The following is an 18,716-nucleotide window of genomic DNA, read 5'->3' on the forward strand; positions in this document are numbered from 1 at the left end:
ACCCGGACTTTTTTTTAAGATTTATTTATTTTAGAGAGAGCACAAGAGTAAGAGAGACAGAGAGGGAGAGAGAAACTTTAGCAGTCTCCTCGCTGAACTTGGAGCCTAATCCCACGACCCTGAGATCACACCCTGACCCAAGAAACCAAGAGTCAGGTGCTCAACCAACTGTACCATCCAGGGGCCCCTGGACCTTAAGTTTTTTAATAACAGATTCAATTTCTTTAACATTTACAAAACTATTTAGACTTTTGTTTCTTCCAGTGTCAATTCTGGTAAGTTAGATTTTTCTAGAAATTTATCCATTTTATAAAAATTTCAAGTTTAAGCCATTTATATTATTTTGTTTTCCTTTAAATATCTATAGACTCTGTGGTAAATTAACTTTCTTCATTCCTGATAATGGTTGTCTTCTTTCTTTTTAAATTTTATTAGTTTAATTTTATTTTGGAATAAAACACACACATTTTTTGGATTGGCTGATTCTCTGTATTGTATATGTTTATTTCCTGTATCATTAATTTCTGCTCTTTTTCTTCTTCCTTCTTTGGTTAATTCTACTGCTCATCTTCTAACTTACTGAAATAGATGCTTAATATATAAAGTTTTAGATTTTCTTCTTTTTGTATATATGTACCTAAGGTTATAAATTTCCCCCGGCTACTGGTCAGATTTATCTCACAAATTTTGCTATATGGCAATTTCATTCTGAAAATATTTTTCTAGTTTTCACTGAGATTTTTTCACTACTTTATTGTTAGTGATTTCTAGTCTAATTCCACTGTGGTCAGAGAACATATTCTATGATTCTAAACCTCTAAATTTTATCCATGAGTTCAATCAAATATTTAAGTAAGAAGCAATCCCAGTCCTATATAAACTCTTTCACTCTTGAAATTTGTTGAGACTTGTTTTATGACCTAACGTGATAAATTTTTATGTTCAGAGACCATGCTTAAGAAAGAACACTTACTCTGTAGATATTAGGGGTAAAAAAAAGTGTCAAGTTTATCAATCCCACTGAAATTTTCTATATCCATACTGTGTGTCCTTTTTTTATTGTTTTATTTTTTTTATCTGTATGTTCAATTACTAAGAAATGTGGGTGTTGAAATCTATTGTAACTTGTGGATCTGTCTAGATCTCCTTAAATACTGTTAATTTTTCATTTATCTTGAGGCCGTGTTATTATATGTATACAAATTTAGAATTACTAGATGTTCCCAGTAATTTGAGCCATTTATAGTTATGAAATAACCACTTCATTATAATTTTTTTGCCTTAAGTTTTATTGTGTCTCATATAATACAGCTTTCTTTTGGTTGGCAGTTACCTGAAATATTTTTTTCTTAATTTATACTACCAATATATCTTTTTCTTTCCCCCCCTGGCGACTGTTAAGAATTTTTTTCTCTCTGCCTCGATTTTTCTGAAAAATGTTTTATTATTTAAGACTGATTGATTGATTGATTTGACAGACAGAGATTACAAGTATGCAGAGAGGCAGGCAGAGAGAAAGAGAGGGAAGCAGTCTCCCTACTGAGTAGAGAGCGTGATGCAGGGCTTGAACCCAGGACCCTGAGCCCATGACCTGAGCCAAAGGTAGAGGCTTAACCCATTGAGCCACCCAGGCGCTCCGATTATTCTGAAATTTCATTATAATGTGCCTAGGTATTTCTTTTTATTCATACTTAGAATTCTCTGGCCACTGTGAATTTATAGATCGAGCTTATTCATCTGCTTTAAAATATTCTCAGTTATATTTTATCTTCAAATATTGCTTCTGCTCCATTCAATGTGGTTCTTCTATGGTCAGGTGACTTATCTAGGAATAATTTTAAGTCAAAAGACAGTAAGATACCCTCAAATAATCACCAACCTAAAACCCTAAAACCAGTAAAAATAGTTTTGAGAATGAAGGCAAAATAAAGTTGGTTTTATACCAAGAAAAAACTGAAAGGTGTCACTACCAATAGACTCACACTAAAAAGAAAAAATTTCTAAAGGGTTTTCTTGGGCAGAAAGATCTTACTAGATAAAAAAATTGAAGCTGTAAAAATAAATGAAGAGGAAAAAAAAGATAAATATGCAAGTAACATTTAGTTGTTTTTTTTTTTTTTTTAATTTGACAGACAGATCACAAGTAGGCAGAGAGGCAGGCAAAGAGAGAGGAGGAGGAGGCAGGCTCCCTGCTGAGCAGAGAGCCCCATGCGGGACTTGATCCCAGGACCCTGAGATCATGACCTAAGCTGAAGGCAGAGGCTTTAACCACTGAGCCACCCAGGCGCCCTGCAAGTAACATTTAAATGAACACAGTAACTATACCAGACAAAGATGTCTTTACATACAGGGTGTGTCTGACAGAGAGAGAAATTAAAAACTGAGCAACCCAATAAAGAAAAAAAAAGGGGGACAGAGAAGAGGCAAGACAAATCGATAGCACAAAGAAAGACCAGATTTAAGCCCCAATAAATAGATAAATACATGAAATGAAAATAGATTAAATGCTCCAATGAAAGATTTTTCAGACAGCATTTTAAAAAAAATCAATTAAACATTTGTCAAAACCCATAAAATGTGCACTATACATACCAAAGGTGAATTTTAATGTACACTACAAACTCTAGGTGATAATGATGTGCCAATGCACATTCCTCAATTTTAACAAATATACCACTCTACTGCAGGATACTGATAATGGTGGATGTTGTGTGTGGGGACAGGGAGTATATGTTTTTGATCAATTTTGGTATATACTAAAACTGCTCTAAAAATGAATTTTCTTAATTAAAAGTCCATTATAATATTTACAAGACAATCCACTAAATAACTTTATGATACGAAAATATAATCTTGAGTTAAAATTAAAAGCTTTTTTTTTAGGATTTTATTTATTTATTTGACAGAGCACAAGTAGGCAGGGAGGCAGGCAGGGAGGCAGGCAGAGCGGTGGGGGAAGCAGGCTCCCTGCTGAGCAGAAAGCCCAATGCGGGGCTCAATCCCAGGATCCTGAGATCATGACCTGAGCCAAAGGCAGAGGCTTAACCCACTAAGCCACCCAGGTGGCCCAAAATTAAAGCTTTAATGAGAAAACACAGTGACCTCTAAAATTTCCTTAATATAAAACAGAAGGTAAAATATTACTGTTACTTTGCAATCCTCTGTGCAACATGAAATACATAAATAAAATTTAAACAATTTAAAATGTATTTAACATGAAGACAAAATTTTGATTAAATTAATTACAATTAACACAAGAGTCATTTAGACAGCCATAGATAATATTATCTATACAAACCACTCTGAATAAAAGAAGTCTTTCTGACTAAAATTAGAAACTGCTGTCTGAAAAACCTGACCAAGGGGCGCCTGGGTGGCTCAGTGGGTTAAGGCCTCTGTCTTCGGCTCGGGTCATGATCCCGGAGTCCTGGGATTGAGCCCCACATCGGGCTCTCTGCTCGACGGGAGCCTGCTTCCCCACCTCTCTCTCTGCCTGCTTCTCTGCCTATTTGTGATCTCTGTCAAATAAATGAATAAAAAAATCTTTAAAAAACAAAACAAAACAAAAGACAAAACCTGACCGAATCTTGCTGGTAGTTAAAAATTAGTTAAGAGCCAGGAACCATGCAAGTACTTTAACATGCATTACCTCGTATCATCCTTTCAACACTATGATATAGGTACTGTTACAAAGGAGGAAATGGGAGACTCAAAGAAGTAAAAGAGCTTACCAAAAATAATAATCTGAAAGAGTCAAGGATAGATTCCACGTCTGTCTGTCTACAACGCTCACGTCCTAACCACTACACAGTAGTAGCTTCATTTTCTATGTTAATTTCTTGATAGAAAAATAATTAGAGATTTATGGTTTCTCTTCTAGTTAAACTAGATGTTCTGTATATACACAAGATGTTGCAGTTACCACCAAACAGTTATTCAAAAGGAATTTTTAGAAGATAGTTGCAGAGAATAGCCACTAAAATATAGTTAATATATAAACCAAAGTGCTTCTGGGGCGCCTAGGTGGTGAGCCAGTTGAACAGTTGAACATCCAACTCTTGGCCTGGGCTGTGGTCATGATCTTGGGGTCCTGTGATCGAGCCCCCATCGACTGAGGCTCTCACAGCAGGGAGACTGCTAGGGATTCTCTCTCTCCTTTCCCTCTGCCCCTTCCTTCCTCTGCTCTTGTGCATGCTCTAATAAACAAACAAATCTTTAAAAAAAAAAAAAAAAAAGGTGCTTCTATGGCTTTTTTCTCTATTTAAATTTGCATTTGTATAAAGAGACAGTCAAACTTTTATGCATTATCACTTCACCTGCCATTCCAAAAACACACAGCAGTTCACTTTAGGGTTAGTTCTCAGTCATTATGTATCATAAAGTGAGGTGGAAATAAGACAAGTCTATGACTATTAAACAATAGTTAGGCCTGTTAAGTATGTTGGAAGGCAAATAAGCAAAATACCTGTGACAAACCAGAAAAATGAAGGAGGAACTAATGAGAAGGAGAAAATGAAATTCAATCAAATGCTCAAGTACCAGAATTTGACATTTACTTACCACTTTTCATGTCAGAAAACTGTGCTACATATTGGGAATATAGAGATAAAACAGTGAGATAAATGCTACATACAGAAGAGGCACATATAAAAAGGCTATAGGCACCTAACCTGAGGAGAAATGGGGGAGAAAATGGGAAGAACAAAAGTTAGAAAAGGCTTTCTACTGCAACTGGTATTTGAGCCAAGCCTTAAAAGATGAACAAGCAATGAGACAGGTGAAGAAAGGCAAGGAACAAGATGTATAAAGGCACAGAAACAAGGACACCTAATCCACTTAGAGAACTAAGAGTTTAACAGAAGAGATGTAAGACAGATGTAGGGAGTGAAATGAAAGAGAAAAATAAGGTCTATGAAAAGTCCTTCATGAGGGTGAATTTTATCTTGAAGGTTAGTGAAGGAGGTTAAATGTGAAACTGACATGAAGAGACATGTAGAAAACCATAATCTAGGTTAAAAAGAGCTGAGGTCCTTTACTAAGATCATGGCAATGAAGATGGACAAATACAAGATGTTACAGAAACAGAGAATGAGGGAAAGGAAAACAAAGGATGTTTCCAGTGCCATTAACACAGTAAATGGTGATGCTGTGACTGAAGAGACAGAGGACACTATCACATTAAAGTGATAATTAACCCCTATCCTTCAGGGATCAAGGAAAAGCTTTTAGGAAGAAATACCTAGTATAGGATTTAAAAGATGAAAAGGAATTAAAAACCATGGGTTGGGAGTTTGAAAGTTGGCAATGAAGGGTAGGCACTGGTTAGTGACAGAAGATGAGGTTAGAGTAGTCCGAAAATGTCAGATCAAAAGTGCTTTCAGAAATCTTCTTAGGACTTTTGGGCTCTATGATTCAAAAAACAAAGAGCTATGTTAAGGTGATTAAGAGAACAAAAGGATATTCTGCAAAAATGAATCTGATTGCAAAATGAAAATGAACTGGATTGCTAAACCAAAGCTGAAAGGAGAGGCAAGTGGAAAAAAATAACCCAAGTAAGAGAGGACTGTAACTTGAGTTAGAATGGTGTCTGTCAATGGGGACTTAAATAAATAGGTACACTTGAGATCTAGAAGGACTGGTGTCTCACAGGAGTAGAGCTAAACCTAACACACACTGTATTCTGTATTAGCACTCATCTACCTACCTACCCTTTATTAAACAACAAATTTACTAATTTACAAAAAGTAAACCATCTGCTATTTTTTTTTAAAAAATCAATAGGTGAATGTTTTAATTCCAATTTACAAAAGGCCCCTAGGATTAGAAAAGGTTTGAAGATGGAAGTAGATTTTAAGGTAGATTCTGAAAAATAAACTTATTACCACCTATTTATTAATGGGAAAATAATAAAAATGGATTAAGGAAAATAAATGAAATCTTGATCTAAAATACTAAAGATGATAATAAAAACCTGGCATATAGAACTGAGAGGACAGTAGTACCATTTACTAACAGAGAAAACACAGTAAAAGGCAAGGGGTGTGTACGTGGATGTGTAGATGAGTGTATGTGTATGTGTGAGGAGAGAGACCAACTGGAACGGGAATAGTAAATTGTTTTTGTTTTGTTCTGTGTTTTTAGTAAATACAGTTTTAAAAAGGCTACATCAGAAGCACTTAAGTACTGATAACAACAACAAAGGATATGACATTCAAAACTGAGATACATTTAATATGCAAGAAAGAAAAGCAGACAAGAGAGATAAACTTGGATGTCAGAAGCATATATATGTGTTAACTGAAACTCTGAGAGTAGCTAATTTTCCAGAAAAAGATGTAAAGTAGGAAGTAAGATGACCAAGACAGATCCTTAAAAGACACTTACATTTTACAAATTGGTAATGCAAATGATGTCCACAGAACAGACTAAGAAGATGAGCAGAGGAGAAAAATGAAAATTTGGAGATCAAGGTATTTCAAAAACTAAAGGCAAGAAAGAGTCCTTTGGGAAAAAATAAGTCAACAATAATCTGGCTTCTGGGTGGCTCAGCTGGTTTAGTGACTGCCTTCGGCTCAGGTCATGATCCGGGGAGTCCCTGGATCCAGTCCTGCATCAGGCTCCCAGCTCCATGTGGAGTCTGCTTCTCCCTCCGACCTCCTCCCCCTCTCAGGCTCTCTCTCACTCTTGCTCTCTCAAATAAATAAAGAAAATCTTAAAACAAAACAAAAACACTATTCGATGCTGCCAAATTAAAGACTCAAATGTCTATGGCATGGAGCATCAAAAAGACAGCTCACCTTTAAAAGGCAATTTCATTTAAGAAAGAAAATGGGGAGCACCTGGGAGGCTCAGTGGGTTAAAGCCTCTGCCTTCAGCTCAGGTCATGATCCCAGAGTCCTGGGATTGAGCCCCGTATCAGCAGGGAGCCTCTCCCTCTTCTCTCTCTCTCTCTCTGTCTGCCTGCCTCTCCTGCCTCTCTGCCTAATTGTGAGCTCTGTCAAATAAATAAATAAAATCTTAAAAAAAAAAAAAAGGAAAGAAAATGGAAGGTGAGACAGAAGAGACTGGTACAAGCAAGTCTTTCAAGAAACCTGGTTATAAAGATGACAGGATATGGAGACTAGAACAGAGGGATATATATAACTGAAGCAGTGTTTTTGGTTTCATTTTGTCTTCTAAAAGGAAAGAACCAGTAGAGAACAAAAAGCTGACGATAGAAGATAAAGGAGGTATCCACAGAAGAGTCCCTCATGTAGCAGGGTATGGGAATCAAAGCACAGATGAAACATTACCTTTCAACAAGGGAAGAAAGAATACACCCACATAGAAACATCAAACAATGTGTGCGTGTGTGCGTGTGTGTGTTTTCTACTCAGAAAACTTAAGTTCCTGCAGAACAAAAAAATTACATGTTCAGACACATCTATAAATCAAAATTTTAACAATGGTCTTCTCTGTGGATGGAATCATGGTCTATAATACTATGTTCTTTCATATTTTCCAATTTTCTATGTATAATAAGCATTTAATTATTTAAAACGCTCTTTGCCCCCTGAACTATAAAGAGTAGTTCATCACTGATTTAGAAAATTTAGAAAATAAATAAAAGCAGATAGGGAAAAAACAGTACCTATAACCTATCAATGCACTGCTTTCATAGGTTAAGAAAATAAAAGTCAGTTACATTGTTTAATATTCTCTCAGAAAAAGTAAGATTTACGGCAATACAGAATTGAGATAACCAAAACTAAGAACTGATTCTATCATTCAGACATGAAGAAAGAGGATTCTAATTTCCTCTTAGCTGCTATGTTTTCATTTGAAAAGAGGATTAGTAAGTCTCCACTTACAAAGGCTGAATTCAGGTATTTGAACATTATTAATTTAGAAGTAAATTTTAATACTGCTTTCCTTCCTGGTCATAACTATTTTTAGTATTTAAGTATTAGCATAAATATAAATAACATGTAACACTCATTCTCACTGGCAATAATTTAAAAAAAAAGGGGGGGGAAATTAAAATGAAGGCTTACAGTTGTGGTAAATTTGGTCTAACAAAGGGATCATTCTCTGCTCCATTAACTGCTTTGTTTTTCCTTTGTTTTGGTTCAGAATTGGTAGAGGGTGCCTGAGAATTATTAGCCGTGGGAGGTTTGCGTTTGGCTAGAAGTTTCCTTTGCCTTTCAATATCTTCCCTTTGCTGATTCACCCATTCTTGTTGCCTGTATAAAAATAAATGTAAAAAACCGTATTAACTTTTCATTACTCTTCACAGTTAAAACAAGAATATACCAACAAACATGAAAAAGCATGGAACATTAACAAATATTATGGTTCTACCTTTTTCAACCTACTTGTACTCACTGTCCAGGTCTCATTTGAAGCATTCATTTCTAAATTCCCTAAATCCCCTGAAGTAGGGAAAAATGTGTGGCCATGTTTAATCTCATGGTACCTTGGAGATTTCTACCTCCTTCCAAATGAGTTATCATTCCTATAGATACTTGATTAAAATGTCTCTAGACACACTACTGCATGAAAACAGAGACCACATCTATTTTATATCCTATTATATTCCTAGTGCCTAGCATAATCATCAGCACATATTAGGAATTTAGTTAATACTTGCTCAATGAAATAAATGGGCTATTAAAATAAAGAACAGAAATAAGCACAGAAATTTTAAACATTCACCTCATCACTTACTAGAAAAACTTTAAAAAGACAATTAAGTTAATAAAGTGTTATTTTCTAAATTTGTCTATGTCAAAAAGATTTTGGGAATGTGTAAGCGCTACCTTGAAATGAAACAAAAACTGACCTAAATATTAGAAATTTATGAAGAAAGAATTTTGACAATTTGAAGGAGACAAGAAAAAAAGAGGGAAACAAAAAAAATTAGCATGATTCTGAAAAATGAGCAAATTAATAAAAGTAAAAGTATTACTGCTTCCTATTCAAGAATCTAAAGCTTACTAACTCTAATTTCAGCAATCTGACCAGAGCAAGAGTAAGTGACAGTGAAGCTTTTTAAAACTATCCTATCACACAACTTGTTCTCATAGTAACCATGTTCCCTGTTAGGTCACCTCAACATGCTAAGAAAAAAATTTTAAACCTCTACATGGTTATGGTATTTAGATTAAAAAAAGACAAATGTTTTAATTCCTTGGCTCCCCACCCCTACTTAAAGCAGAACTACAGAACTTCTATTCTGCTGACCCAAAACTGCCTTTACACATATTGCCTGATCCTATGATTCTAGCCAGAGAGTAGAGTATGACCAGAATGAAAGAATCAATAGCCACTGAGGCAGAAGAGTAAAAGGTGGAGAAAATCCAGGAAGAGCAAAGCTAGATCAGTTTAACCCAGTTTTCCTCTGGAAATAGAAATATATAACTTCATTTAATTAAAAAAGTTAATTGTTAAAGCTAGTTTAGAGCACAATCAAGATGCTATAAATGAAAACAAATGGCAATAATCCTAATGTTTAAAATCCTAATGGAAAGTAAAGAATTACTAGAATGAATAGAAAGCTATTATCTGATTATTTAGGAATGCCTACAGACTTTAGAGATTACTAATTTAATATTACTAATATTTATTTATTTCTCTTCTCATCCACCAACTACTTTGGTTATGTCACTGATAAACTACTTAATTCACACTGATAAGCAGCTTGATTTAACATAGGCATATGTAATAACACAGAATAGGCCCACAATACAAGAAATGTAAGTAATTTTTTAAAAACTGTATTACTCGTTTTTTATTATAAAAAGGAACAGCCAGATGGAAGAGATGCATAGGGTAAGGTATGGGCTAATGGTGTGGGGCTTCCAGATGCTCTCTAACTGCACGACTCTCTTCAAACCTCCAGGTGTTCACCATCACCAACCCAGAAGCTCCAATTTTGCTGACAGCTTGATGAAGCAATTTTTGCTACAAAGAACTTATATTTTAGATTTGTATATTTAGTTTGTATTTAAGGTTATATTATGTAGCCTATTTTATTCATTATCAGGACAACTGTAGATCAGAGTTTAGTAGCAGAAGTTCTTGCCTATTTAACATTCAAAAACATGGTTTCTATCTAAAATATATCTCCTATTCTCTACCTTTCATTGTGAGCATTTTAGCTCAAGCCTAATCATCTTTCATTTGGATACCTCTGCTGTCAATAATTTATCTTTTTTCCAATATTAGTCCCACATGTATCACACACTACATACAAACCTTTGAATTAAAAGCCAAACTCCTTAGCATGACAAGAACTCTGTTCTTCATTGTGGTATACCTATCACCCAGCATAGCTGGTGCTGAACAAAAGCTAAATAAATCAACTGTAGGAGAGAGAAGGCCATTCTGTGCAAAGTCCTGGGAACCAGTGTTTGAAACAGCAATGTTTATATACTAGATGCAGCTTTGCCTCCGTTTTCTATAGAACTCTAGCAAATCTGATGTAGATGCTGGCAATACTCCTGTTTTAGAGTTTTTAAAAAAATTTAGAGTGAAAAACAAAAAAGCAGCACAGGTCCTAACTCCTTAATTCATAGTCAATCTATCCCTATCTACCATCATCTTAACTCAATATCTGTTTTAAATTTTGCTAAAGCAAACTTTAGCAATGTTTAGAAATGCTAAAGCTAAATATTCCTCAAATAATTTATGAGGAATATCTAAAGCAGAAGAGGAAAAGTTCCTGTCTTTTCTGTAGGAACAGAAAGCCATCAAGTGCTGAATAATAACAATGAAGTAATGACTGAAGAATGTGGAAAAAACTAAGCAGAAAAATCCCAAGAGATATGTGTGTGTGTATGCGTACATATATATTTATGTGTGTGTGTGTATTCCAAGATACATATATATCCATATATGTGAATGAAAATTAAAATTTCCTCCCAAATCATCGATAAAGCTAGAGGATCAGTTTATATTCTGGAAATTAATACTTAGAATAATACATAGTATGGATAAATGCTGACTAATCAAGAAGTCGGCTAAAGTTGAAATTGTAATACTTTTGTTTTACATTCCTTTCAAATGTACTAAATTCTGTGATTTCAAAGAGCATTAAGGAGTAGAAATAAAACATAATTCCAAATCTATAAGCTCTGGAAGGAACAAAAACCCAAAGGAACACTACATTTTTTAAAATATAAGAATGACTAACTTCACAAGATTCTGAAATGCAAAACCATCTGTCCATTGTTCAGTAAATGAAGCACCATGTCTAACTGTTGTGAAGTGGCCAAGGCGTAATCGGTCTTGCATACTCTTTTCTCTGCTTGACAATTTTTCTTGTGTACTCTGAAAAAAGGAGGAAAAATATAATCAATTTTATTCATTTAAAACTACACAAGGTGAAAAAGGGCCAGTGGAATAAAAAGGAAAATTCACTGAACTTTTTAAACTTACCTTTTCAATAAGCAGCTTCTTGCTCATTGATATACACTTATTTAATCGTTCTTTGTATTTTTCAAGTAATTTTTGTTGTTCATCTATCTGCCGTCTGAGATCACAGTTAGCCTACAACATAAGTAAAAATAGAAAAGGTCTAGAATTTGTGTATATGAGACACTTAAGAATATTCTTACATTCTCAGTAAATTACATAAAAAGAAAAGTATTTGAGCATGATACTAAAATTATTTTTTTAAACATCTACTACTAACCATGGATAATACTCTTAAGTGCTATGTAATTATGCAGTGGAAAGTACGTGGAATTTTTATCCAGACTTCACGGGTTCAAACCAACACCCTAAGGTATATAACCTTGGCTAAGTCAAGTCCATTATCTGGGAGAAAATCAATATATAGGAACAAAAAAACCCCTGGTATCCAAAAAATGTATTCCTACATGTTAACAATGAGACAGAAGAGAGAGAAATTAAGGAGTCGATCCCACTTACAACTACACCCAAAACCATAAAACACATAGGAATAAACATAGCCAAAATGGCAAAAAATTAGTACTCAGAAAACTAGAGAAGGAAGGAAACTGAGGAAGGCACAAAGAAATGGAAAAATATTCCATGCTAATGGACTAGAAGAACAAATACCGTTAAAATGTCTATGTTACCTAGACCAATCTACACATTCAATGCAATCCCTATCAAAATATCATCAACTTTTTTCACAGAACTGGAACAAATAATACTAAAATTTGTATGGAACCAGAAAAGATCCCAAATAGCCAGAGGAATGTTGAAAAAGAAAAGCAAAGCTGGTGGCATCACAATTCTGACTTCAAGCTCTATTACAATGCTGCCATCATCAAGACAGTATGGTACTGGCACAAAAACAGACACAAAGATCAGTGGAATAGAACAGAGAGCCCAGAAATGGACCTTCAACTCTATGGCCAACTCATCTTTGATAAAGCAGGAAAGAATGTCCAATGAAAAAAAAGTCTCTTCAACAAATGGTGTTGGGCAAATTGGACAGCCACATGCAAGAGGATGAAACTGGACCATTCTCTTAAACCATATGCAAAAATAGACTTAAAATGGATGAAAGATCTAAAAGTGAGACAGGAATCCATCAAAACCCTTGAGGAGAACACAGACAGCAACCTCTTCGACCTTGGCCACAGCAACTTCTTGCTACACGTCTCCAAAGGCAAGGGAAAAAAAGGCAAAATGAACTACTAGGACATCATCAGATAAAAAGCTTTCTCACAGCAAAGGAATCAGTTGACAAAACCAAAAGACAATCAACAGAATGGGAGAAGATATTTGTAAATGTCTTATCAGATGAAGGGCTAGTATCCAAAATCTATAAAGAACTTCTCAAACTCAACACCCAAAAAATAAATAATCCAATCAAGAAATGGGCAGAAGACATGAACAGACATTTCTCCAAAGACACACAAATGGCCAACAGACACATGAAAAAGTGCTTAGGCAGGGAACTAAAAATCAAAGCCACAATGAGATACAACCTCCTATCAGTCAGAATGGCTAAAATTAACAAGTCAGGAAACAATACATGTTGGCAAGGATGTGGAGAAAGGGGAACCCTCTTAACACTGTTGGTGGGAATGCAAGCTGGTACAACCACTCTGGAAAACAGTATGGAGGTTCCTCCAAAAGTTGAAAATAGAGCTACCTCCAATCTAATAATTATGCTACTAGGTATTTACCCTAAAGATACAAATGTAGTGATCTGAAAGGGCACCTGCACCCCAATGTTCACAGCAGCAATGTCCACAACAGCCAAACTATGGAACGAGCCCAGATGTCCATCGATGGATGAATGGATAAAGAAGAGGTAGTATAGTATATGCAATGGAATATTATTCAGCCATCAAAAAATGAATTCTTGACTTTTGCAATAACATGAATGGAAAGAGGGTATTATTGTAAGCAAAATAAGCCAATCAGAGAAATACAATTATCATATGATCTCACTTATATGTGGACTCTAAGAAACAAGGCACAGGATCATAGGGAAAGAGAGGAAAAAAAGAAACAAGACAAAACCAGAGAGGGAGACAAACCATAAGAGACTCTTAATGATAGGAAATAAACTGAGGGTTGCTGGAGGGGCGGGAGGTGGAGGGATCGGGTAACCGTGTGATACATGTTAAGGAGGACATGTGATGTAATGAGCACTAGGTATTATGTAAGACCTATACCTTTGAAAACAATTACATATGTTAATTTAAATTTAAAAATGTTTTAAAAGTAAAAAAAAAAAAACCCACAAACAGCAACCCATTAAGAAAAATGAGCAAAAAACATGACCATTATTTCTCTGAAGAAACTAAATTAATAAGTATTTTAAAAGATGCTAGAAAACAGAGAACACAAAATAAAAGACAAAAGACACTGTTACATCCATTGAACTGGCCAAAAATTTATTATATCTGATTATAATAAGCCTTAGCAAAGATAATAAGCAACAAGATTATTTATTGCTCATCGAGGGTATAAATTAATCCAACCACTTTGGGGAAAATTTGGCATTATAAAGCAAAACTGAACATTTACATGCCATGTACTGTGGCCATGTCTCTCTTAAAGCAATACAATGTAAGACAAATTTTCCACATTTGCCCTAGAAGACATGTACAATAATGTTCTTAGCAGAACTGTTCATATTAACAAAAAGCAGAAACAAAATGTCCACCAAGAGCAGAAAAAATACATTATGGTATATTCATATAATGTCTTAGAACATGAAATGAACAAAGTACACGACAATTCCATGTATAAAGTTTAGTGAAAACAAGCAGGGCAAAAGGGTACAGAGAGCATAATTTTATGTAAAGTTCAAAAATAAACTAAAGGGGTGCCTGAGTGGCTCAGTTGGTTAAGCGTCAGTCTTATGCTCAGGTCATGATCCCAGAATTTTGGGACCAAGTCCCATGTCCTTGCTCCATGGACAGTCTGCTTCTCTGACTCTCCCCTGGCTTGTGCACTCTCTCTTTCTTTTTTAAATAAATAAAATTTAAAATTAAAAAAAAAATACTGAAATATGTTAAGAATGTACAGATACATGCGATAAAACCATAATATTAAGGCATAATAAATAAAGAACTTAGAACAGTAGTTAATGGAAAAAGGTGAGAGAGTGACTGGGATGGGATCAGGAAAGGCAAGCTGGATGTTTCGAAGGTATCGGTAATTATGGTAGGATCACAGATGAGACACTGGTTTTATTGAGTTTCTGGACTAATAGTTCTCAATGTTGGCTTAAATTATAATTATAATCATCTGGAGGAGTTTATTTATTTATTTTTTTGGGAGGAATTTTTAAAACTACCAATGCCCGAGCCCCACTCCACATCAATTTTTTTTTTTAAAGATTTTTATTTCTTTATTTGACAGATCACAAGTAGGCAGAGAGGCAGGCAGAGAGAGAGGAGGAAGAGGCTCCCCACGAAGCAGAGAGCCCGATGTGGGGCTCGATCCCAAGACCCTGGGATCATGACCCGAGCCGAAGGCAGAGGCTTTAACCCACTGAGCCACCCAGGTGCCGCACCACATTAATTTATTTACAACCCCTCAGGATGGAGTTTAGGCATGTACCTTTATAAAGAGCCTCCCACCCTTCCCATTTGGTGATTCTACTGAGCGGCAAGGACTGAGAAGCACGGTTTCTTACCTTACTCACATTTTAAGTATTTTTTGATATGTCCTTTTATAAAGTTTCAATTAAAATTGAAAATTTTAAAATATTAAAATAACGTTTCAATTAAAAATCTCAAAGGATTGCAGTAGTTACTTCACCTTGTGTAGTATCAAATGTCAGGTTTAAAACAACATCAATTACCTTTAAAACTAACATGAAATGGCCATCAGTCTTATGATAGCTGATCAAATGAAAATAAATTTTACAAACTTCTCTGTATTTCTCCAACTGTTTCTTGATTCACATTTATTTTAAAGATTTATTTATATTAGAGACAGAGCATAAGTGGGAGGGGGAGAGGGAGAGAGAAGCTCCAGTGGACTCCACCCTGAACCCAACTTGGGGCTCGAACTTGAGATCAAGACCTGAGCTGAAACCAAGAGCTGGACGCTTAACTGACTGTGCTACCCAGATGCCCCTCTCAATTCTCATTTAAAGGCTAGCAATTTTCACTTAAAAATAGCGATTTTTCATGTACTTAAAACTACCAGAAAAAGTTTGTGTTTTTTTCCCCAGCTGAAGAATTTTTTTATAATGCTAATTATTTCCTCAAGTTTTATTACTGCCAAGTAATTAACTCAATTTTTTCCCTCTCCATGACTTATTACTTACCCTGAGCAAGTCATCTATACGACCTTCCTTCTTTTCCAGGTCCTGGTTTTTATTACTTTCTAATGCTGCTAATTTCAGCATTGTGAGATCAGTCTAAATGAAAGAAAGCTATTTTACTAACTCCATTATACATACCATTGCATGCAAATAAAAACTAGATTTTAGTCCTAAAAACAAAGAAAATATTTGAGTTTGTGTACGTAAAAGTTATCCCAAAAAGTCTTAGTATAGTTTTAAGTTTTAACATCTTCAGAAATACAAGTTCCTCAAGCTTACAAAGAAACATTTAAAAAATTGATTACTAAAGATTTAGAATACTGTAGTGTTCTTCATTAAAACTGAATGTAACTGCTGCTTTACACTTTCAATGCTAGCTGATCTTTGAATATAGCAAAAGCTTTCATGAGCTATTCAGTGACTGAAAGCAATATATCTGTAATCCTAGCCTAAAGATCATCTAAAGAAAGATGTTTTGATGAATGTGCAATATCTTGGACATGACCTAACAGAAAAGTCTAATGGCAATAAACTGGGGTAATAAAGATGGCTAAGCAAAAAGATTTACTCTTCCAATTCCCCTAATATGATACACTAAAATCCAGAAACTATCACATGTAAAAGGTTAAAATGAAAAATGTAATACTCAAATTCATAAAATCAAGTAAGCATAAAAGATATCTAATTTTCAAATGATACCTTTAAGTGAAATATAGACACCCAAAATGAATTGCTTTAATTAAGTTCACTTGTGAACAAGTATTAAGTTCAGTAAAACACTGATTATATGTACTTGGATGGTATGTTCAAAAAGAAGCAATAAACAAAACTGACAAGTCATGCTTATTCTGTTTATTTAAAATGCTTACATCTACATATTTAACCAGCATGTAACAAAGGATAAGCTGATAGTATTGGTGTTTCAATTTCTTAACCCCCACTCAACAAATGGTTTTTCTGTTTAGTAATTAGCTTTCTTGATGTATAATTTTACTTTATAACTATGTCTGAAAGAGAAGACATCTTCTTTGCACTAAGTTTCTTACAAGCCATGCAAAAAACTTTATTTACTATTTACCTGAGTAATTTTAAAGGATAACTGCTTTGGTTGTATAACAGGGTGGTCCCCAAAAGCTAATGCAGTAGGAGAAGGGCTATTCGGTCGAACCTTAGAAAAAGATTAAAATTTTTACATTAGCAAGAAAAATATAGGCTTTTGATCAGCAACAACTATACAACACTTCTTAAGTTTTTATCAGGATAACAACTGAATTAAAACATAACTGACTTTTTAAAACTTTTAATCATTTATTCAATAAGCATTCATTTTTAGAGTACCCTCCCTTACATAAGGCACAGTGAAAAGAAACAACCATTTATATTCCTTGCCTGAGAAGCTTACATTCTAGAACCATAAAAAAAAATTTTTAAATGCTTTCAATCTGTTAAATATAACAAGGCAAAATACATTATCTCAAAACAAAAATATTAAGAATAGAGCAAGTGGTTCAATAAGTAAAACTGAAAAGATCATAATATACAACTCTTACTACCAAGGGCAATAGTGCACACCCATATATAGTATAACATCAATCTACTGATGAGTTTCATGGTTTATCTAGTTACTAGTTTTAAAACACACCACTGAAAACAGATTGTATCATTGTATCAATGCCATCACTGTAACTCAAAATTTGTTGCATCTGACACTTTATTTTACATATGGCAATATGATGTAGCCAATGTACAAAAGAAGTTAAGATACAACTAAGTGTGTGTCTACAGGCAAGGAGTAGAAGGGGACACTGAAGTAAAAACAGAGTACTTGAAAAAAATAAGAGATACTCTGATTTTTAAATATCTTTAATTCATTTAAAAATTATTAAAAGCCAATTCTGCTTTTCTTGTTAGACATTAAACTTTCATATAATAAAACTAAAGAAAAAATGAAATCCAATGCATGGAGCACTGGGTGTGGTGAAAAAATAATGAATACTGTTTTTCTGAAAATAAATAAATTGAAAAAATTAAAAAAAAATGAAATCCAAAAGGAAGACAATGCATGTAAATAGAACTAGATCTTAAAACACTAGCAACAAACCAAAACGCTATAAAGTAATTTTTAGGCCCAAGATCCTTTTCCTATGTTGAACTAAAATGATCCAGGGATAAAGGCTGTCTACCTTTATCTTAAAGATTCCTAGGAAAGGAAATAGGCTATACTTCAGTGGTTAAGAAATTTCATTGCTAAGAGAGTTAGAATTAGAAATCAGTAACTGAATACAGACTGATAAAAGAGTATTTGTTTTAGTACCATAAGGCTTGATCACATTCTTTTATAGAAACATCACATCTTGGGATATAGTTAATTCAGGAAATCTTTAACTTAAAGATCTCACTTGAAGAAATAAAGTTCTAGTAGCATCAGATCATTAAAAAGAACTTACTTCACAGAACGATTTTCTAAAAAGATAAATACAAATAAATGTATGTAGAAGTTCTCAATGAAAAGTTATTCAGTATATAAAAACATATATTCAGCACACAGAAGACTACCTAACACATGTAAAAACTTACAGATGAAGAAGGAGTGGAATGTGAATGTGAATTCTGAGGAGAACGGATCGCAGGAGGTATGCCTCTTACTGGACTTGAGCCATTCCCACCTTGGTACTGAGAAGAAAAAAAAAAGGAAACATCACTCTTTATTAAAACAGGTTTAGCTAGGTGTTATTTTTGATATGACATTAAGAATTAACTTAAATAGATCTTCTTTTAAATTAAATTTGGTAGTGATTTAAATGGAACAAGAAAAAAGCAAAACTAAGGTCAGTTACAGCCGAGTCCTAAAAGACTAAATAGAGAATACTGATCACAGGAATGTGAGAAGACTATTCAGTAATGACCCTTATTTCTTGAGCATTCTGACTATCATCTGTTACTGTGGCAGACTCAAGATAAATTAATT

At 34.3% G+C, this 18,716-nt stretch overlaps 1 protein-coding gene across 2 annotated transcripts in view; it reads right to left on the bottom strand.

Moving 5' to 3' along the window:
- TLK1 (tousled like kinase 1) overlaps nt 1-18,716 on the bottom strand; it is a 143,678-nt gene that overhangs the window by 40,128 nt on the left and 84,834 nt on the right. For both annotated transcript variants that reach the window (XM_059394147.1, XM_059394148.1), the window contains 6 exons: nt 18,326-18,421; nt 16,827-16,916; nt 15,752-15,844; nt 11,419-11,529; nt 11,174-11,310; nt 8,034-8,222 (listed from right to left, as the gene is read on the bottom strand). In XM_059394147.1, coding sequence (XP_059250130.1) covers nt 8,034-8,222; nt 11,174-11,310; nt 11,419-11,529; nt 15,752-15,844; nt 16,827-16,916; nt 18,326-18,421 — 716 coding nt within the window. The remainder of the gene's footprint in view (nt 1-8,033; nt 8,223-11,173; nt 11,311-11,418; nt 11,530-15,751; nt 15,845-16,826; nt 16,917-18,325; nt 18,422-18,716) is intronic.

This window comes from Mustela nigripes, chromosome 3 (assembly GCF_022355385.1).
Source record: "Mustela nigripes isolate SB6536 chromosome 3, MUSNIG.SB6536, whole genome shotgun sequence".
In the NCBI taxonomy this organism is placed as follows: Eukaryota; Metazoa; Chordata; class Mammalia; order Carnivora; family Mustelidae; genus Mustela; species Mustela nigripes.